This window comes from Lethenteron reissneri, chromosome 32 (assembly GCF_015708825.2).
Source record: "Lethenteron reissneri isolate LAM-NWPU_2019-01 chromosome 32, ASM1570882v1, whole genome shotgun sequence".
NCBI classification, from domain to species: domain Eukaryota; kingdom Metazoa; phylum Chordata; class Hyperoartia; order Petromyzontiformes; family Petromyzontidae; genus Lethenteron; species Lethenteron reissneri.
In genome coordinates, this window is record NC_083810.1 from 838,444 (window position 1) to 860,331 (window position 21,888).

Here is a 21,888-nt window from a genome sequence, read left to right on the forward strand (position 1 = left end):
AGAGGGGGGAAATATATCAGTTACTCATTTCCCTTTCCCAGAATGATTGCAATTCCATGAAAGAAATGGGATATGTAACCAGTTCATCTCGTGGCCTTTCTGGGAATTCCCCAGGTCGTATAGTCGCAACTATTCTCGGCTCGTTAAAGGCAGCACGTAAAAAACAAACTCAGTTATGATCGGTAACTCTGGAACACGATGGAGTGCTATGTACTCTGTAATTACGTGAATTCGTGTGGATATTTTCAGAACAAAAACGTCACGACCATCACCCCACCCGATAATAGATGTATACAGTACACTGACCAGCAGCTTTATTCTTGACGATGCTTATTGGTCCTCTACCTCGTCAAGAATCATTTACATAAAACGAATGGGAGGAATGCACATCAACGATGGTTAATTACTCTGAAAGAATCTTCCACATACGTTAATCATGTCTTAACATTTTTCCAGAATACATTTCCCTTTCAATTGTTTTTTATCTCCCCACCTTAAATCTAAACGAAGACAAAAAAGGTGTTTAATCAGACAGACAACATTGCTACAGGAAGGTTTATACTGGAAGCCTCTTCGACACATTGTATCGGTCCACCCCACGCCTTTCAGACTAGCTCTGCTTATCAGTAACTGCATTTTCCAGCCAAAAATCTTCCAGAAGACGACGAGAGGAAACATTATATCGACCCGCCCCTTAAGTCTTCTATAAGAACTTTCTCCACAGAGTGCATTAATGTTTACGTTTACCTCACTTAAAAACAAAAAGCGATAGATGCTTGCACTCTGCGAGAAAGAAGGGGGAAGGTGGGCGTAACAGGTGACATGGGGAGAAGGGGAGATATTGTAAATGTTAAGCTCTTGCCCAATGTGTTGAACTAAAGAGAATAAATATTATTTTGAAAGAAAACTTATGGAGTGCACCACTGTTAACCCCATGACTGTTTCTGTTATTTTCGTGACCCGATGATGAATTATGTGAATGTTGACCTAAATTACAATCCTCCACGCCACGTTGAGGCAAGCAGTGATGGTGGCTTACATCTGGACGGCTGACTGCAACCACACGCTTATGACCACCTGCGCACATCACAGATTCTAACATGGACTTTTTAGTATTATTTTTCATCCAGTGAACAAGGTGTAAAATATGTTTGCATTTACAGTTCCAAAAGTTAATTGTGAGATCGATTCCTTCTAGACTGTTGAGTGAATTAAATGTACCTTTGTGGATTACAGACAAATTGTTGCTTGACAAGTTTAAAAACCTGAGCTTCTGCAACGAATTAAATGCACTCTGGTGAAGACATCTCAGCTGGTTATTGTTGAGATACAGCTGTTCTAAACCAGTCAAGGGAAGGAGTAATCTCCTGTCAAGGCTTTTCAGTTTGTTGAAGCTGATAAAAAGTTTCCGTAAATTTGTGAGGCCGTAGAATGTCTCATTGGAGAGTGATGATATCTCATTATGACTAAGATCCAATAGTTGTAATTCTTGCATTGTGTAAAAGGCTTTGGCATTAATTAATTTTATATTATTGTGTTTCATGTTGAGGATTCTTGTGGTTTGTGGTATACCTGGAGGTATTGAGCAGTACTTTTTATTAGTACAATCAACAGTTTCATTTCTACAATGACAACCATAAAAAGGGCACCTAAAATCATCTGCAGGAGAAGCAATACTTGCTTTGATTGCCGGGATTGTAGGAAATGTCTTATTGTCATTGGTCATTACCTCAAAGTCAAGATCCTTAACATCTTTAACATACATAAGGTCTGTAGAACAACTCACATCGTCGTATTCATCAAACAGGTCTTTGTGGGTTTTGATCCAGTGACTCAAGTACAGAACATCTCTTTGCTCGCAGTCCCACGGGTTATTGTACAATCGAATCATGATTAAATTGGAGAGCCGATCGAATCCACCCCATGGGATGCTCTGCAGGAGGTTGCCGTGAAGTGAGAGCATCTGAAGTCGTGGGAAGTGGTCAAAGGTGCCTCGGCTGAAATTCCGTATGCTGTTGTCGTTTAGGCACAGACGCGCGATGCTGTCGCTGTTGGGGAAGTCGGTGTGTGAAAGGTAGGTCAACTGATTGTAGTCCAGCCTCAACCACTCCGCATCGGCAGGCAGGCCCCTCGGAACAGATGCCAGCATCCTGAAAGAGCAGTCGATGGTGGACCCGTAGCAAGCGCATTCGCCCGGGCATCCGGACGTCACGTGGGAGATGAACAGCAGCAGGGCGAGGCTCAAGAATGCCATGTCTCCTGACGACCCTGAAAAACAAACAAGGGCAATGTATTGCAATGTGTTACAAAGCCTTGTGTTATAATTCAATGTGTTACAATGTTACGTGTTACAATGTTACGTGTTACAATGCAACGTGTTACAATGCAATGTGTTAAAATACAAAGTGTTATAATGCAATGTGTTATAATACAATGTATTATAATGCTGTGTTATAATGCAATGTATTACAATACAATGTGTTAAAATACAAAGTGTAACAATCTAAACTTATCTATTTTTATTTTACTAGGTAAGGCATACTAAGCTATACAGCTCTTTTTCAGAAGCGAGCTGGCCACAAATGATAGCTCAATAAAGTGGCTTATTATGTGGAAATGTATAGCAGCCAAATACTCTAAACGCGTGTTGATTCTAAATATGGAGTGAAAAACCAGTGGACCTGGAGAAATGTCCACACGACCACGGGGAGAACATGCAAACTCCTAATATACAGGCATCAGGGTCGGGATTGAACCCACGACCTCCTGTATACCAGGCGAAGTAGTGAAAACATCGCCATCACGGCGCCCATACAAAGCGTCACAATGCGATGTGTTAAAATGCAATGTGTTACAATACAATTTGTTGCTATACAATGTGTTACAATACAATGTGTTACAATGCATTGTGTTAAAATACAAAGTCACCTGATGAGGCTGGTTGTAATTACCGGGGAGACGTCGTACTCGAACTATACATGTTGTGGGTTCACTTCAATACACCGGTGGCAAACCTTACTAATTGGTTGTGTAGGGTGGTGGCGTGTTTAACGACACATTTATATTTACGCCATCTAACCGAAAACCTCTTATGGAAAATACAAAGTGTTACAATTCAAAGTGTTACAACACAATACAATGTATTACAATCCAATGTAGTACAATGCCATGTCTGCCTTTCTCTCTTATCACTTACATATCCTTGCTCTTCGGGGTTCCTCTGATCTCAGTTATTCGCTGTCTCTGTGTGGCTCTTTATTTAATAATGTCAATATATCGTTTAACTAGGAGAGAACTAAAAAGACAAAAAAAAAGCAATGAACCACAACAATAACCCCAATAGAAATCAGAACAAAAACAACCAAATAGAAATCAGAGCAAAAACAACCGCGTTTGAGAAGATACAAAGTATTAAATAAAATATTTCACCTGGAAAGTCCCGTTGATCGCCGTTCCTCTTCTCTGTGTGCGTCTCTGTGTCTCTCCGTGACCCGTCGTGGCGGTTAAACCTGCTCAAGTTATTCGAGTCAAATGATTGTTTAGAATAATCTCGAGCTGCAACACGAATTAACCTCTTTCGCGTCTGTTGCACCTTCTCCTGCTGTTACCGCTGTCACGAAAGTCGCCGGCTGTGTGTACAGCAATGACGAACGCTAAGCAACGACTTCCCTCTTTCAGTTTAACACGGAACAAACGTAGCAGTAAATTCCACTTGTAAAGCACAATGTAGTAAGATAATTCACGCAAAATATGAAACGTGCGTTTTGGGAATTTAGGAGCTTCTGACTACGATTGTCTCCCTGCGCCAGGTGAGTGGCGTTAGCTCCAACCAGTGTCCACCACAAGCGACTCAACTCCACCACAAGCGACTCAACTCCACCACAAGCGACTCAACTCCACGACAAGCGACTCAACTCCACCACAAGCGACTCAACTCCACCACAAGCGACTCAACTCCACGACAAGCGACTCAACTCCACCACAAGCGACTCAACTCCACCACAAGCGACTCAACTCCACCACAAGCGACTCAACTCCACCACAAGCGACTCAACTCCACGACAAGCGACTCAACTCCACCACAAGCGACTCAACTCCACCACAAGCGACTCAACTCCACCACAAGCGACTCAACTCCACCACAAGCGACTCAACTCCACCACAAGCGACTCAACTCCACCACAAGCGACTCAACTCCACCACAAGCGACTCAACTCCACCACAAGCGACTCAACTCCACCACAAGCGACTCAACTCCACCACAAGCGACTCAACTCCACCACAAGCGACTCAACTCCACGACAAGCGACTCAACTCCACCACAAGCGACTCAACTCCACGACAAGCGACTCAACTCCACCACAAGCGACTCAACTCCACCACAACCGACTCAACTCCACGACAATTGACTCAACTCCACCACAAGCGACTCAACTCCACCACAAGCGACTCAACTCCACCACAAGCGACTCAACTCCACCACAACCGACTCAACTCCACGACAATTGACTCAACTCCACCACAAGCGACTCAACTCCACGACAAGCGACTCAACTCCACCACAAGCGACTCAACTCCACCACAAGCGACTCAACTCCACCACAAGCGACTCAACTCCACCACAAGCGACTCAACTCCACCACAACCGACTCAACTCCACGACAATTGACTCAACTCCACCACAAGCGACTCAACTCCACCACAAGCGACTCAACTCCACCACAAGCGACTCAACTCCACCACAACCGACTCAACTCCACCACAAGCGACTCAACTCCACCACAAGCGACTCAACTCCACGACAAGCGACTCAACTCCACCACAAGCGACTCAACTCCACCACAAGCGACTCAACTCCACCACAAGCGACTCAACTCCACCACAAGCGACTCAACTCCACCACAAGCGACTCAACTCCACCACAAGCGACTCAACTCCACCACAAGCGACTCAACTCCACCACAAGCGACTCAACTCCACCACAAGCGACTCAACTCCACCACAAGCGACTCAACTCCACCACAAGCGACTCAACTCCACCACAAGCGACTCAACTCCACCACAAGCGACTCAACTCCACCACAACGACTCAACTCCACCACAAGCGACTCAACTCCACCACAAGCGACTCAACTCCACCACAAGCGACTCAACTCCACCACAAGCGACTCAACTCCACCACAAGCGACTCAACTCCACCACAAGCGACTCAACTCCACCACAAGCGACTCAACTCCACCACAACCGACTCAACTCCACGACAATTGACTCAACTCCACCACAAGCGACTCAACTCCACCACAAGCGACTCAACTCCACCACAAGCGACTCAACTCCACCACAACCGACTCAACTCCACCACAATCGACTCAACTCCACCACAAGCGACTCAACTCCACCGACAAGCCGACTCAACTCCACCACAAGCGACTCAACTCCACCACAAGCGACTCAACTCCACCACAAGCGACTCAACTCCACCACAAGCCGACTCAACTCCACCACAAGCGACTCAACTCCACCACAAGCGACTCAACTCCACACAAGCGACTCAACTCCACCACAAGCGACTCAACTCCACCACAAGCGACTCAACTCCACCACAAGGCGACTCAACTCCACCACAAGCGACTCAACTCCACCACAAGCGACTCAACTCCACCACAAGCGACTCAACTCCACCACAAGCGACTCAACTCCACCACAAGCGACTCAACTCCACGACAATTGACTCAACTCCACCACAAGCGACTCAACTCCACCACAAGCGACTCAACTCCACCACAAGCGACTCAACTCCACCACAACCGACTCAACTCCACGACAATTGACTCAACTCCACCACAAGCGACTCAACTCCACCACAAGCGACTCAACTCCACCACAAGCGACTCAACTCCACCACAACCGACTCAACTCCACGACAATTGACTCAACTCCACCACAAGCGACTCAACTCCACCACAAGCGACTCAACTCCACCACAACCGACTCAACTCCACGACAATTGACTCAACTCCACCACAAGCGACTCAACTCCACCACAAGCGACTCAACTCCACCACAAGCGACTCAACTCCACCACAACCGACTCAACTCCACGACAAGCGACTCAACTCCACCACAAGCGACTCAACTCCACGACAAGCGACTCAACTCCACCACAAGCGACTCAACTCCACCACAAGCGACTCAACTCCACCACAAGCGACTCAACTCCACCACAAGCGACTCAACTCCACCAACAACGACTCACTCCACCACAACCGACTCAACTCCACCACAAGCGACTCAACTCCACCACAAGCGACTCAACTCCACCACAAGCGACTCAACTCCACCACAAGCGACTCAACTCCACCACAAGCGACTCAACTCCACCACAAGCGACTCAACTCCACCACAAGCGACTCAACTCCACCACAAGCGACTCAACTCCACCACAACCGACTCAACTCCACCACAAGCGACTCAACTCCACCACAAGCGACTCAACTCCACCACAAGCGACTCAACTCCACCACAACCGACTCAACTCCACGACAATTGACTCAACTCCACCACAAGCGACGCAACTCCACCACAAGCGACTCAATTGTGACACTTGCCACACAAGTGTGGTGGTTGAGTGGATGAGTGCGTGAGTTGTTGAGTGAGTGTATTGTAACCTGCAGTGTGGTGGTTGAGTGGATGGGTGGTTGAGTGGATGAGTGGTTGAGTGGATGAGTGAGTGTGTTGTTGTAACCTCCAGTGTGGTGGTTGAGTGGGTGAGTGGTTGAGTGGATGAGTGGTTGAGTGAGTGTGTTGTTGTGACCTGCAGTGTGGTGGTTGAGTGGGTGAGTGGTTGAGTGAGTGTGTTGTTGTGACCTGCAGCGTGGTGGTTAAACACAGTGGATGGAGATGGCAGTCTGCTTTGAGCAAGCTATTCAGTGGCGTTGTTGCGCATTAACCTACCCGCGGTGTGGCGAGACGGCTCAGCTCAGCTGCTGAAGCTGCTGCTGCTGAAGCTGCTGCTGCTGAAGCTGCTGCTGCTGAAGCTGCTGCTGCTGAAGCTGCTGCTGCTGAAGCTGCTGCTGCTGAAGCTGCTGCTGCTGAAGCTGCTGCTGCTGAAGCTGCTGCTGCTGAAGCTGCTGCTGCTGAAGCTGCTGCTGCTGAAGCTGCTGCTGCTGAAGCTGCTGCTGCTGAAGCTGCTGCTGCTGAAGCTGCTGCTGCTGAAGCTGCTGCTGCTGAAGCTGCTGCTGCTGAAGCTGCTGCTGCTGAAGCTGCTGCTGCTGAAGCTGCTGCTGCTGAAGCTGCTGCTGCTGAAGCTGCTGCTGCTGAAGCTGCTGCTGCTGAAGCTGCTGCTGATGAAGCTGCTGCTGATGAAGCTGCTGCTGATGAAGCTGCCGCTCATGCCGGCGACGGAAGTAACACTGACGGCTGCTGGCCGTAGTGCTGGTGACGTGCGGTTCCGTGTCCTCCTCCTTCGGCAGGGCAGGTTGCAACACCATGGCAGGTGTCATACTCATAATTTTTCTCTAAACTAAACTATATATATATATTAATCAGGTGAGGCCCACTGAGCTATCGAGCTCTTTTTTTCAAAAGCGACCAGGCTATCACAAATGATAGCTCAACGAAGTGGCTTATCGTGTGGACATTTAGAGGCCGTCCATAAATGACGTCACGCACCTGGGGGGGGGGGGATTAGACATTTGTGACGATGTGTTACGAGGGGGGGGGGGGGTGAGAAATGTGACGTCACATCAAAATGCGCACCTTTAAATAAATATAGACAACACATTCTACTTAATTAAATAGACTTTTCAATAAATGTTTTCTTCTACAACATCAGAGTGCAGCGCCACATTAAATAGGCACTACAATGACAATAGTTTAAAGCGATTTGAAAGCGTGTTTTATTTTCAAAATGGAAATATGGTTTGGGGGGGGGCAGAGCTTTGTGACGTCATATTTGAGAGGGGGGGGGGTCTGACTTTTTGTGACGCCGTGTGACGAGGGGGGGGGGGGTGTAAAAAATCGTCCAAAATCGCGTCACGTCATTTATGGACGGCCCCTTATAGCAGCCAAATACCAAATACTTTAAAACGCACGCCAATTCTAAATGTGGCGGGAAAAAACCGGAGGACCGGAGAAAAATCCACGCGACCACGGGGAAAGAGATAACGAGCAGACTCCAGATACACCGCAGCAGCGGACGCCAGGTCGGCATTGAACCCAACGACCTCCTGTGCACCTGGCGAGGGAGTCAACATCTCCTGGCCACCGCGGCGCCCGGGGGAGCCGCACCGAGTCTGAAGACTACTTTTCAGGAGGCTCCTGCCACATTGGAATGTTGAGGCCCAAGCGCGAATGGCATTGCATGCGTTTGGCTGCGCTGCGGGAGGAACCCGGAGAACCCGGAGGAAGTCCACGCAGACCTTGGAGAAGGGGGGGGGACAGAGAGTTGCCGTGCGCTGGCTGCAAGGCACCAGCCGTGTGGACACAGCGCCACGCAATGGCGATGTCGGTCAACAACAAGTCACGAACGGGATGAGTTGAGTGGGTGATCTCTTCTACCGTTTACAGCCCTGGGCACACGGTGACGGAGATTCCACGTCCCGATGGCAAAGGGGCTTCTACCATAGGACGGCGACTGCTAAATTCACTACAAAGTGGGGCTCACACGGCAGTGAGTGAATAATACAGGTAGGAACAATGTACAGGTAGGAACAATGTTCCACACTGCCCACCAGGGATTTATTGTCTGTCTGTCTGACTGTCTGTTTGTCGTGCATAAATAAATATATAACATAAACAGCTCTTTGATTGGTGGAGACCTACTGCCGGGTACGGAGAGGGGAGGTGCCTAAGGGAGGAGGGTCAGGGGGGGGCCTAAGGAAGGGGGGAGTCAGGAGAGGGGCCTGAGGGGGGGGGGGGGTCAGCGGAGGGGCCTGAGGGAGGGGGGGGTCAGGGGAGGGGCTGCGTTCAATCCCCGGCATCTCCATGTCGGAAGCTTTTATTTAAATCTTTTTTCTAACAAAGTTTGAATTCCAAAATCAATTGGCTGTGTCAATGTCCCTGTAATAGGGGTGCACATGAACTCTCGTAAATATTACCCTATATGAACGATACCTTCGGATGAATTTGTGTTGATTTGAGGAACTTGCTATTTCTATTTACTAGCGATGCACACATTGATCAAATGGTTTACTTAAACATTTGTAGATGAAAGCAAGTGCTTAAAAGTATCCAGAACACTTTTATTTCCGAATTAAAGATTTCCAAGAATAAATTAATTAGGAAGCATTATAGTATCCATCCACATGTATTCTTGTTATTTCTTTTGTTTCAAAGAAATACATTTTGCTTGGACTCTGCAGACTCGATGTGTCCAGGGCCCAAGGCCAACAGGAGAGTGAGTGGGGTGACAAGGGAGAGGAAGAAGCTGATGACGAAGTTTCACCCCGTACCGAGGTGGAACTGCGCCCCGGTAGAACCAGAATGGGGATGTAGCTCAGTGGTCGAGTGCACGCTTCGCATGTGTGAGGCCCCGGGGTCAATCCCCGGCATCTCCATGTTGGATCTGGAATCCATGTTGGAAGTTTTTTTTTTAAATTTATGTTTCCAACAAAGGTTGATTTTCAAAATCAATTGGCTGTGTCCATGTCCCTGTAATCGGGGTGCACATGAACTCTCGTAAACACATTCCTGCGGAGGGAGCTGGAAGGAACGTTGGTTTGCTCGGTCAATGGCCAGGGTCAATGGCGGCGTGGTGTATTTCGCAAATATGGCCAACTATGAGGTTGGGCACAAGCCGGCGTGAGTAGGTTAAACGTTGAGTTTTATAAGGGCACCACGGGGTGACCAGCCCTTCCCCACCCTCCCACACCCTCCCCCACCCAGCTCCTCCCCACCCTCCCCTCTCCACCCAGCCACACCCCTCCCATTTTTGGATTCACGACGGACGGACGGACACAATAATCCCCTGTGGGCTGGTGGAACCAGGTGCTTCCTACCCGTATAACCCTATATGAACGATACCCGAGGGTGAATTTGTGTTGATTTCAGGAACTAGTTGTTTTTCGATTTAAAGCTTTCGTAACTGCAGGGATTCATCTTCTGGGTTCTTTCGGTAAAGTCACGTAGAATGGAAATAATAAAATAATCAAAATAAAACATAATAAAATAATTCTCACGACGTTTCGGCCACAACGCAAGCAGCCGTCCTCAGGTGAAGAACAGGTCTGTCGGGAAGACAGCGTCTGAATGAAACACCCCAGGCTTGGAGCGTATATTTAAGCTGGGTTGAAGAGGGAAAAGCGCCTTGACAAAGTAATTTGCATATCAAGAGGAATTTAGCATATTTATGGGAAATGCAGATATGGGATTAGTACTACTTGTGAAATGCGTAGGAGGTGGATTCGCTGCTCAATGTTGCGCCCGAGCGGTGGAGAGTCGCTGACTCAGGTGGTGAGTCGGCGAGGTTAACTCAGCCTCAAATGAGTACCTGGGGCGGTGTGTCAACATCGCCACAGATGAGACAAAGGTGGCCGGGCGCAGTACTGGCCACCCACCCCCTCGCGTACCGTGCCAACCTTTATAGGTGCTCGCTAACAGCACAGTCTGTGAAAGTTATACGGGGAACTTTGTGGTGGTGAGTGGCGACTGCTACCTCTTGAGTGTCTCGTGTGAAGTAAGTGGTTCGTTTGACTGGTGTCGGGTGAGTGATTGATGAGTGTCTGGTTGATGAGTGGTGAGTGTTCGGTGAGTGACTGGGTATCTGGTAAGTATGAGTGGTGATTGACAAGTGCGAGTGGTGAGTGTGATTGCGAGGGTCGTATGTGTTCATGTTGCGGCAAATGAGTGGCGTCAGGTGAGCATCTGGTGAGTAGTGTGTCTGGTGAGTGGTCAGTATCAGGTGTGGTGAGCACGTGATCGGTGCTGTCCTCCTGAATTGGAATCGGTGACAAAGCCTTTGCCGTTGCAGCACCAACGTTTCGGAACAACCTTGTTTCCTCACTAAACATCATAAATCTTTCTTCAAAAAATATTACGAAGCAGAAGATTATTGCCGGATACAGCCACATTTGTCAATGTGATTTGTAAATTTGATTATCAACAATGTAACGATTTTAATGTACTATTTTATTGAGGGACTGTGTCTTGGTGTAGTCTGGGACTATTTTTGCTGTTGTTTTACTGCATTTCCCGAGCTTGGGAATTGATGTACGAATGCAATTTTACCTTCTACATATTTTAGTTATTTCAGGGGTGCCACAGTGGCGAGATGTTGTCTACCTCGCATGGCATGCAGGAAGTCTGTGGTTCGATCCCGATCCCTACCCTGAAGTCTATATATTTATAGACTTCAGGGTAGGGATGTTCTCCCCGTGGTCACATGGATTTCCCCCCGCGTCCTCTGCTTCTCCCCTCCATTTGTTTAACATGCCTCTATATTATTTAGATTATTTTGCTGCTATACATTTTCCACGTGATAAGCCACTTCGTTGAGCTATCGTTTGTGGCCAGGTCGCTTCTTAAAAAAAGAAGCTAATGGCTCAGTGGGCTTTACCTGGCAAGAACAAAACATATTTTAGTTTGATTTCTTTCTTTTTTTAAAGTGATTTGTTTACCTTTCCTATGGTTTGTATTGCTACAGAAGGATACTGCATCTAAGCTGGACCCAAAGAGTTGACCAACGTAGAAGTAGGAAAAAGGTTTCACAAGGACGAAGATCTGATTGCAGGCAGTTATGAGAAGGAAACTGGCACTATTTGAACACATATGTAGGATGGATACAACAGGACCATTAAAAGTGTGTTAGTAAAACATGGAAGGAACTGAAAAGAGAGGAATACCCAACAGAGAATGGTTTGACGACGACGTAAGAAGAGATTGGTGCCAGAAATACGTGGCCGCAACTTGAGCATATCGGGCACAAGACAGAGAGAAAAGTGGAAACAAATGACGAAATGTGGAGCGGACACTTTACGGGCTATCTACCCATGGATCGTGATGATGATGATGACAGTTTGCAACTCCTCTCGTGTTTTTGTTTTGTTTGTCGTCGCAACGTTCTGATGTGCCCCAGCTGGAGCTTGTGAAGACGAGCTTGACAGCTCATCGGATTCCTCCTCCAGCGTGAGCACAAAAGAGGTTGCGGCTGGGTGCTGCCCCCTGTGGGTGACGCGGCGCTCTGCCTCCCGCGCGACTCGGTGACGCAGCTCTGCGCTGCCTGCCGCTGCTGCTGCTTCTCGCTCGGAGCGGAGGAGGCCTCGTCCATCGTCGTCGTCGTGGTCGGACAGGGGCGAGGAGAGGCGAGGGGAGACGTAGAGAGACGAGGAGAGAAGACGGGGAGAGGGGAGAGACGAGGAAGAGCATCGACGAGAGGAGGGAGACGAGACGAGGACAGAGGGAAGCAGAGACGCAGCGGTGAGTAGAGCGGAGAGGCGTGTGGCCTCGCAGCCCGGGTACTCGTAGCACGAATACTCACATAGCACGGGTACTCTCATAGCACGGGTACCATCACGGCACGGGTACCATCACGGCACGGGTACTCTCACGGCACGGGTACCATCACGGCACGGGTACTCTCATAGCACGGGTACCATCACAGCACGGGTACTCCTACAGCACGGGTACCATCACGGCACGGGTACTCCTACAGCACGGGTACCCTCACGGCACGGGTACCATCACGGCACGGGTACCATCATAGCACGGGTACTCTCACGGCACGGGTACCATCACAGCACGGGTACTCCTACAGCACGGGTACCATCACGGGTACCATCACGGCACGGGTACTCCCACGGCACGGATACCATCACGGCACGGGTACCATCACGGGTACCATCACGGCACGGGTACCATCACGGCACGGGTACTCCTACAGCACGGGTACTCTCACGGCACGGGTACCATCACAGCACGGGTACTCCTACAGCACGGGTACCATCACGGCACGGGTACTCCTACAGCACGGGTACCCTCACGGCACGGGTACCATCACGGCACGGGTACCATCACAGCACGGGTACTCTCACGGCACGGGTACCATCACAGCACGGGTACTCTCACGGCACGGATACCATCACGGCACGGATACCATCACGGGTACCATGACGGCACGGGTACCATCACGGCACGGGTACTCCTACAGCACGGGTACCATCACGGCACGGGTACCATCACGGCACGGGTACCATCACGGGTACCATCACGGCACGGGTACTCTCACGGCACGGATACCATCACGGCACGGATACCATCACGGGTACCATGACGGCACGGGTACCATCACGGCACGGGTACCATCACGGCACGGGTACTCCTACAGCACGGGTACTCTCACGGCACGGGTACCATCACAGCACGGGTACTCCTACAGCACGGTTACCATCACGGCACGGGTACCATCACGGGTACCATCACGGCACGGGTACTCTCACGGCACGGGTACCATCACGGCACGGGTACCATCACGGGTACCATCACGGCACGGGTACCATCACGGGTACCATCACGGCACGGGTACTCTCACGGCACGGGCACCATCACGGCACGGGTACCTTCACGGATACCATCACGGCACGGGTACTCTCACGTGGTACAGCCTGCATGTCGCACAGAATACAGCTGAGTGCGGTGTAGTCTCGTGGCCTGTTGCATACACAGTTATCCACTCTCCCTATTCTATGCTTGCGTGTGGCTATACGTTCAGGAGCTAAATGACAATGCCCTATACCCTTTAAGGTATTTTATGCAACCGATCGCAGGCTTTTGCTAAGCCACAGCTGTGCAGGCTGCACCGGTTGTCACTGCTGCTGTGTAGTGACTTCAACTGAGTTGCAGACGGACTCTTGGAGGCAACACGTTTAACACCAACACACGGGGTAACTGGCCCTTAACAGAACAACAAGCTATGGTGGTGACCACCAGGCTAACTACACTAATTACAACCTAACTAACTACTACGGACCGGACCACACCTAGGGTCCAGGTCCACGTGTTGGAGACTCGGTATAACGTAGACGAATGTTTCTTCAGGATGAACAACAACGCCGGTCCCTCTGGGGGACCCGGATTCTATTCCCTGCGGCATCGCTGGCTCCGTCCTTGGCCACGACCACCTTCCAGAATCCTCCAGCAGGATCTGGACCCTGACCACGTGACCGCCCCTAGCCCCCACTTGGGGCCCCTTTGTAGACTTAACCGGTCACGTGTCCTCTTGGGTCAACCAGAGTGCCATGGCCTCTAAGAACCTCATTCCTACGGCCGGCGCTTCCACACCCTATCCTGTAGGGCTGGCACTGCACGCCAAGTGTGCCATCCAGCGCTCACCGAGCCCCTCTAGGGCTGGTACTACACCCACATCATAGTGGTGTCCGCGATGTCGTTACATCGCACGCCGTGCCTGTCTAGGGCCAGCACTGTACAGTGACATCCCGCCATGTCACTACATCTGCACGGAGGTCACCGGTTCAAATCCAGCCTCGGCTCGGCGTTGACCACGTGTGACAACGTGCGAGTGAGACGCCGTACTGTGTGCTGCAGGACAAGATCCTGCTGATTCCGCGAGCGGGCCTCCGTGTGGTGTATTCAATGATGATTGTGGGCCCTTTACTCTGGCAAAATGTTTTCTTGTTGCTAACCGTTGGGAGTCATTGAGTGGAAAGGGTTTCCACTTTGGTACAAGCAACACCCAATTGTGACTGTTGTGCATTGTGGCTAGCCATTTGTCATCACACCACCGGTTTGCGTGCCTGGCTATGTGACTGACCACATAACTTGCTTGTGTCATTAGCTGGATGATTATACCTGGCTGTGTGACTGGCTGTGTGATTGGCGGATCATTTCTGGTTGTAATTGGCTTATTGTTGGGCCCAGAAAATTCAGACGGGAGCAGTCAAGGCAATGCATGTGGGGGAGGTGCAGTGACGGTACTGCTCTCAGTAAACGAAAGAACGAGATTTCTGGGCTGGGGGAATTTGCAGGTTGGTGACCTGAGCCAGCGGTGAAGAATTCTACATTCGCTTGGGGGAAAATTTCTCCGTAAGATCATAACTTTTCCACACTGTCATGCAAAATCGTGAGTTGATGTTGTACAGGTGACATTTGGTAGGTGTGAGTAATTTTATATTTGGCTATTCGGCTATGGAATAACCACAAAGTACCTGCACCTGAAAATTACATCCTAGGGTCTTCAACGCCCACTGCATAGCAGAGAGTGAATTCGGAAAAACCCTTCGGATACAGTGAGGGGAACAAAGTATTTGATCCCCTGCTGATTTTGTACGTTTGCCCACTGACAAAGAAATTATCAGTCTATAATTTTAATGGTAGGTTTATTTGAACAGTGAGAAACAGAATAACAACAACAAAATCCAGAAAAACGCATGTCAAAAATGTTATAAATTGATTTGCATTTTAATGAGGGAAATAAGTATTTGACCCCTCTGCAAAACATGACTTAGTACTTGGTGGCAAAACCCTTGTTGGTAATCACAGAGGTCAGACGTTTCTTGTAGTTGGCCACCAGGTTTGCACACATCTCAGGAGGGATTTTGTCCCACTCCTCTTTGCAGATCTTTTCCAAGCCATTAAGGTTTCGAGGCTGACGTTTGGCAACTCGAACCTTCAGCTCCCTCCACAGATTTTCTACGTGATTAAGGTCTGGAGACTGGCTAGGCCACTCCAGGACCTTAATGTGCTTCTTCTTGAATCACTCCTTTGTTGCTTTGGCCGTGTGTTTTGGGTCATTGTCATGCTGGAATATCTATCCACGACCCATTTTCAATGCCTTGGCTGAGGGAAGGAGGGGTTCTCACCCAAGATTTGACGGTACATGGCCCCGTCCATCGTCCCTTTGATGCGGTGGAGTTGTCCTGTCCCCTTAGCAGAAAAACACCCCCAAAGCATGTTTCCACCTCCATGTTTGACGATGGGGATGGTGTTCTTGGGTCATAGGCAGCATTCCTCCTCCAAACACGGCGAGTTGAGTTGATGCCAAAGAGCTCCATTTTGGTCTCATCTGACCACAACACCTTCACCCAGTTGTCCTCTGAATCATTCAGATGTTCATTGGCAAACTTCAGACGGGCATGTATATGTGCTTTCTTGAGCAGGGGGAGCTTGCGGCCACTGCAGGATTTCAGTCCTTCACGGCGTAGTGTGTTACCAACTGTTTTCTTGGTGACTATGTTCCCAGCTGCCTTGAGATCATTGACAAGATCCTCCCGTGTAGTTCTGGGCTGATTCCTCACCGTTCTCATTATCATTGCAACTCCATGAGGTGAGATCTTGCATGGAGCCCCAGGCCGAGGGAGATTGACAGTTCTTTTGTGTTTCTTCCATTTGCGAATAATCGCACCAACTGTTGTCACCTTCTCACCAAGCTGCTTGGCGATGGTCTTGTAGCCCATTCCAGCCTTGTGTAGGTCTACAATCTTGTCCCTGACATCCTTGGATATCTCTTTGGTCTTGGCCATGGTGGAGAGTTTGGAATCTGATTGATTGCTTCTGTGAACAGGTGTCTTTTATACAGGTAACAAGCTGAGATTAGGAGCACTCCCTTTAAGAGTGTGCTCCTAATCTCAGCTCGTTACCTGTATAAAAGACACCTGGGAGCCAGAAATCTTTCTGATTGAGAGGGGGTAAAATACTTGTTTCCCTCATTAAAATGCAAATCAATTTATAACATTTTTGACATGCGTTCTTCTGGACTTTGTTGCTGTTATTCTGTCTCTCACTGTTCAAATAAACCTACCAGTAAAATTATAGACTGATCATTTCTTTGTCAGTGGGCAAACGTACAAAATCAGCAGGGGATCAAATACTTTTTTCCCTCGCTGTATTTTTGGGTACCGCTGAGGACTGTTCTAATAACTCCGTACGAACTGGCTCAGTGCTGCATGTGCTCACTATGTTACCTGCCCATCAACAACACCGCCAAATGCAAGCGTCTCATGATGGTGTCGACGTGAAATGACATTCTGGTGGAATGCATGAGCCTGCCTCGTTTCATGAGTGTCCGTCGTGTGATATTTTCCATTTGAATTGCAGATGTGTGAAGGAGCAGTCTTGTCCCGTTAAGCCGTGGCCACGCTTAGCTCCGGCTACAGAGGGAGGTGAGGTGAACGTGAGGCTGCAGACATGCCCAGCAAACATTTTGTGCTGAAGCCCCAAGCTCGCTGCGACACCAAATGGCTGGAGACAGAGCTACAGGTGAGAACGTGTGCCTGGTTACCACGGCGTCGCGGTTGCCACTGTGGCGAGAGATTAGCGCTCTCTAACAGGACGGTGTGCCTGAGCGTGTTTACCCCCGAAATCTCGTTGTGCTCGGATGTACAGTCTATCCGAATACGACGTAAAAACCCCAGTTCAGGTGTCAAGTTTATTTTTTGTTGAACCAGGGGAGAACTCTTAAGAGGCAAGGATAAGTCTCATTTGCATGATGGATCTGGGTCACCAAAATGACACAAATATAAAATATAAAAACCAAGTAAATATGCAATAATGATTTTTAATAATAAATTGTTTTATTCATTCTTAGCAAATCCAAGTTGAGATAAACAACCAAATAAAAATCAAGGCAAAACAACCACGTTCCATACCAAATAGCGGCGGGCAAATATAATGTTGAATGCAAAATATTTTTCAGTCATTATTTATGAATACCATTCATATTGAAATAAAGTTACAAAAACATCCAAATCAATTGAGGTTGATTATTGCACCCGTGTGCAAACAGAGGAGGACGCGTGTCCAACACAGCAAGTTCGCGCGGTATGCTAATGCAGCAAGCCTGCTTATGATGCCCAGTGCAACGTGCCTGCCCCTGATGCGCGACGTGACGCAGAGCAGCCGCATTGTCAGGTGCAGTGTGCAGCTCGACGGCAACACGCGTGTTGTGTAAAGGTGCAGCATCCCTTTAGAACTGCTTTTTGTGTTTTTGTTGTTGTCCTTCCCCGTCCTGGAACGTGGCTACGTACGGTGTGAAAGAAGTTCAATGTACACACATACAACAAAACCGCCATTCGCCACTAAGTGGCGGTGACATCACCACGACGCTTGTGCCAGGCCATGTGCACCTTGAGGCCACGTGAAGTGGCGAACGCTCGCTGGCAGGAGGTCACGGGGCAGACGCAGGTGCCACGGGTCGACTGACTGAGATGACCGAGATGACTGGCTGATGCACCACCTGTGCCCCCTACTGTGCCAACTTGCTGTGCTTTATCCACCCGGCGCTTCGCTCGTGGTTGTGAGCGTCGCTCCTCCGCCCTCCGTTGTGTCTGGAGGGCGACTGCTTCCAACTGCCCAGTAGCGTCCTTCACGAGCCTCCTCCACAGAGGCCGATCTTGACACCGCTGGTACCAGTCATCGGCAAGTCCACTCAGCTCCACGTCCTCCTGTACCACATCACTCCATCTTTCTCTAGCCCATGCCATGCCCGTTTATCCCCCTCGATCCGGCCGAACAAAAGCTGTTCCGGCATGTGGTTGCTGGGAATGCGGGCTACATGACCCAGCCAACGCAGCCTTGCCTGCCGGAGGAGCTCACCGATGAGACTTTGCCCAGATCTTTCAAGGATTTGTGAGCTCCTCACACAATCCAGCCTGGTTAAACCCAGGATGGATCGTAGGCAGGCCAGCCTAAATGTTTCCAACCGGCGAAGATGCTCCACTAGGGGGGTCCACGTTTCGCAAGCGTAGAGAAGAGAGGGAATGACCGTGGTCGAGAAGACTTGAAGCTTCGTGCGGAGCGACAGACCAGGTAGCTTCCACACAACATTACGCAACCGATGAAAAGATATTGCCGCTCGACTGATTCGGAGTGAGACCTCTGCTGTTAAATTGGAGCCGGTCATAAGCACACTGCCCAGGTATGGGAAATTCTCCACTCTCTCCACTACTGCCCCATCACCGATTAGGAGTTGTGGGGGTGGAGTGTTCAATGGTACAAAATACCCAGGCAGGTGCTTAGTTTTGGTGGGGCTGATGGTAAGGCCCCACCTCTTAGTGGCACTGCTCCAGTCTCAGCAGCAGCGTCTCCAACTCCTCCTCTGAATGAGCAGCTATTACTAAATCATCGGCATACATAACGTGGTTGACCAATAGGGAGCCATCCCTTGATCGCACCCTGGGCATCGATCAGCCTCCCATTATATCTGTATCAAATGTAGATTCCCCCGGTACAGCTATTGAAGGCTTCACGAACTACGTGGTTAAAATAGATGTTAAATAATGTGGGAGCCAGAGGACATCCCTGTCGCACCCCAAGGTGTACAGGGAAAGGCTCTGACTCCCACACACATACACACACACACACTCCAGTGCGCCGCCTGTGCGTGAGTGCAGATCCGATCACTGCACATGCTGTGTACATTGCTCGGGGGAGTATGGCGCACGTGCATTTGGGCAGCGCAGGCAGTGGGCGAATGACCCAGATGTGCAGCCGAATGCAGCATCGGAGTACATCGCGTGTAAACGCTTGTTACTCGGTTTAAAACATCTGACTATGTAGAGGGCTTGCAGAGCTTGGGAATTGTTGGCACCGGCTCCCTATCTGACTGCCTTCCGGCTTGACTGCGTTTCCGCCGGGATTGTGAGATACAATTTGCATGAATGGCGCTATATACAGAAAATAAAACTTACTATTGTTATTAATATTATATGAAGCAACTCGCACACGAGTATCCTAATGCAGTCTGCTTAGGGGTGCAGGTTTTACAGCATGTACGCACGTGCAACTGAGTACGTCATTGTTTAACGTATCGTCTGCACGTGCAACGGAGTACGTTATTTTTCGATTTAAAGCTTTCGTGACTGCAGGGATTCATCTTCTTGGTTCTTTCGGTAAAGTCGCGTAGAAGGGAAGTAGACCTGGTTTTCACCTGAGGACGGCTGCTTGCGTTGTGGCTGAAACGTCGAGAGAATTATTTTATTATGTTTTATTTTTATTATTTTATTACTTCCCTTCTACGTGACTTTACCGAAAGAACCAAGAAGATGAGTACGTTATTGTTTAACGTATCGGATGCACAGCTTGACGCGAACCTCGGCGAACGCGCTGCCGCCCTTCATATCTCAGTCTAATTCTGTACACAAACCGTGCAGCCCTAGTGTATTGCACATAGTTGCACAATGTGCCGAGCTGTGTAGCCTATTGCAAAATACACAGACGTGCACAAGCGAGAGCCGTCTGTTGCAGTGGCACGTGTTCGCCGCACACACGCTGCCCAGTACCCGGCACGGTCAGCTGCGGGTTTGCCGTGCAGCACGATGTTGATGCGATTTGCTGTCCGCTGACGGTGCATGTCACCCTCCCACAACACCATCTCAGTTTAGCGATGCGGCCTGTCTTTTACGGGTACCGGCTGTGAGATTACATCCAGTGACGTCATTCCCAACCCCCCCTTTTCTGCATAAGTAAACGTGATGTACGTCTCTTATCCACGCTCTCCGCTTGCTGTATCTCGGTGTAATTCCAAACAGTTGCACGTGCAGAACCAAGGCTCTACCTTGGTTAAATTTTGTGCCGTGAAAGTAATCGAATATTGCCATGCTTATTATCTCTGAGACATGCGTCTAGCTTATCGTACACATCGATTGGAAACTTTAATCTTTAGGTACAGTGGTGTGGTGCCTTTGGTTATCAAGTTCCGTCCAACTTGCGCTTGCTCTCTTTATTCATAGCAAGGTCTCGTTAGCAAAGAGATCATCCTGGCGTGCTCCACTTCGGTTAAATACAGGTCATTGAAAAGTATTGAATGTTGCCATTCTGCAACATTGCTCATTTTGACATGATGGAGGATATTACAATGAAAGTCTGTCGATATGCAGCTTTGAAAATTTGTTCTGTAATTTGAATCATTATAACCTTTGGTAACATTGTTTTCACAGGTCATACATTTGTGTCGTGTACATTGTTGTTTGCCACCAGACAATGGTCCATTGTAGCTGTAATCAATAACCCGAACCAAACCATCATTCGCTTGGGTTGCACCAGCATGAGTGGTACCACTGTGTGCACCAGTTGTTGATAAGGAATGCTTTGCAACAGTTAAAGTGCATCATTAGACCTCCTTTGCCAGTACCAAAATATAATAGGGTTTTTCCCCTTTTTTACTGGCAACAAAACTGTAACCTTTTTACAAGGAATCATGTGTGCATTAACCACAGTACTTGTGGTCAAGCACCAATTGAGACGAGGCTCAAAAGAAAGTCGTCTCATGTGTGGGACCAATCAGTTTCAAGGACAATGCATATATTATCAGTGTTTTTTGTTTGCATTTTAACCACAAGTATTGTCGTTAATGCACACATGATTCCTTGTAACAAGGTTTCAGTTTTGTTACCAGAAAAAAGGGGAAAACCCCTATTATTAGTTAAAGTGCAGTCGATGTTTGTTTACTATTACCAACAGAGGCCACACACTGATTTTCTTCAGCATCTGCGGCGTTTGGTTGTGTGGCACCACAGGTCACATGATGCTTCCGTTCTCAGGACCGAGGGCAGAATTTGTGAATTGAGAGTGACCGAAGGAAAGTTGTCGGCCTTGCCCGCCGCTTGGGCTGTAAATGCATATGGGCGTGCGTCTTACGAAACCTAGGGTTATATGGAAGGCTGTCATTCCAGGAAATCTGTGTTCAAATTGGCCCCGTGGCTGCTATATGTAGGCGATGTTTAGCAATAACTATTTATATTTAACCCATTTTACAGATGATGTTGACTTTTGACTGCTGAAATCCTTATCCGTGCCTGTCTTGTACACATTCCACCATGGCCTCATGAACGATGTTTTCACAGGCGCCATAAAGCACCATTTTCCCCAACTTCAGGAGTTTACAGAATACTGTGGCTAGGTTTTATGTCGGTAATTTTAACTCGCTCAAAAGGCTCGACA

General features: G+C 48.9%; 2 protein-coding genes and 1 non-coding gene across 9 annotated transcripts in view; 2 read left to right on the plus strand and 1 right to left on the minus strand.

Moving 5' to 3' along the window:
- Positions 1 to 299: 299 nt before the first annotated feature.
- LOC133349875 (slit homolog 3 protein-like) lies at positions 300 to 7,056 on the minus strand. Of its 2 annotated transcripts, XM_061563688.1 has the most exons (3): positions 6,955 to 7,056; positions 3,430 to 3,509; positions 300 to 2,268 (listed from the first exon to the last, which is right to left on the minus strand). In XM_061563688.1, exon 3 carries the CDS (start codon positions 2,252 to 2,254, stop codon positions 851 to 853), a length of 1,404 nt encoding a protein of 467 aa, XP_061419672.1. In that variant the 5' UTR covers positions 2,255 to 2,268; positions 3,430 to 3,509; positions 6,955 to 7,056; the 3' UTR covers positions 300 to 850. The 2 variants fall into 2 exon arrangements, with proteins under 2 accessions (XP_061419672.1, XP_061419671.1); XM_061563687.1 differs by lacking the exon at positions 6,955 to 7,056 and having other exon boundaries at positions 3,430 to 3,942.
- A 2,429-nt stretch (positions 7,057 to 9,485) lies between these two features.
- TRNAA-CGC (transfer RNA alanine (anticodon CGC)) lies at positions 9,486 to 9,557 on the plus strand. The gene has a single exon. It is a non-coding gene; the product is annotated as a tRNA-Ala (tRNA).
- Positions 9,558 to 12,225: 2,668 nt separating this feature from the next.
- Positions 12,226 to 21,888, plus strand: part of HERC2 (HECT and RLD domain containing E3 ubiquitin protein ligase 2) — a 156,604-nt gene continuing 146,941 nt past the window's right edge. For all 6 annotated transcript variants that reach the window (XM_061563689.1, XM_061563691.1, XM_061563692.1 and 3 more), the window contains exons 1-2: positions 12,226 to 12,414; positions 17,047 to 17,208. In XM_061563689.1, the coding sequence (XP_061419673.1) occupies positions 17,137 to 17,208 (72 nt within the window). In that variant the 5' untranslated portion in view covers positions 12,226 to 12,414; positions 17,047 to 17,136. The remainder of the gene's footprint in view (positions 12,415 to 17,046; positions 17,209 to 21,888) is intronic.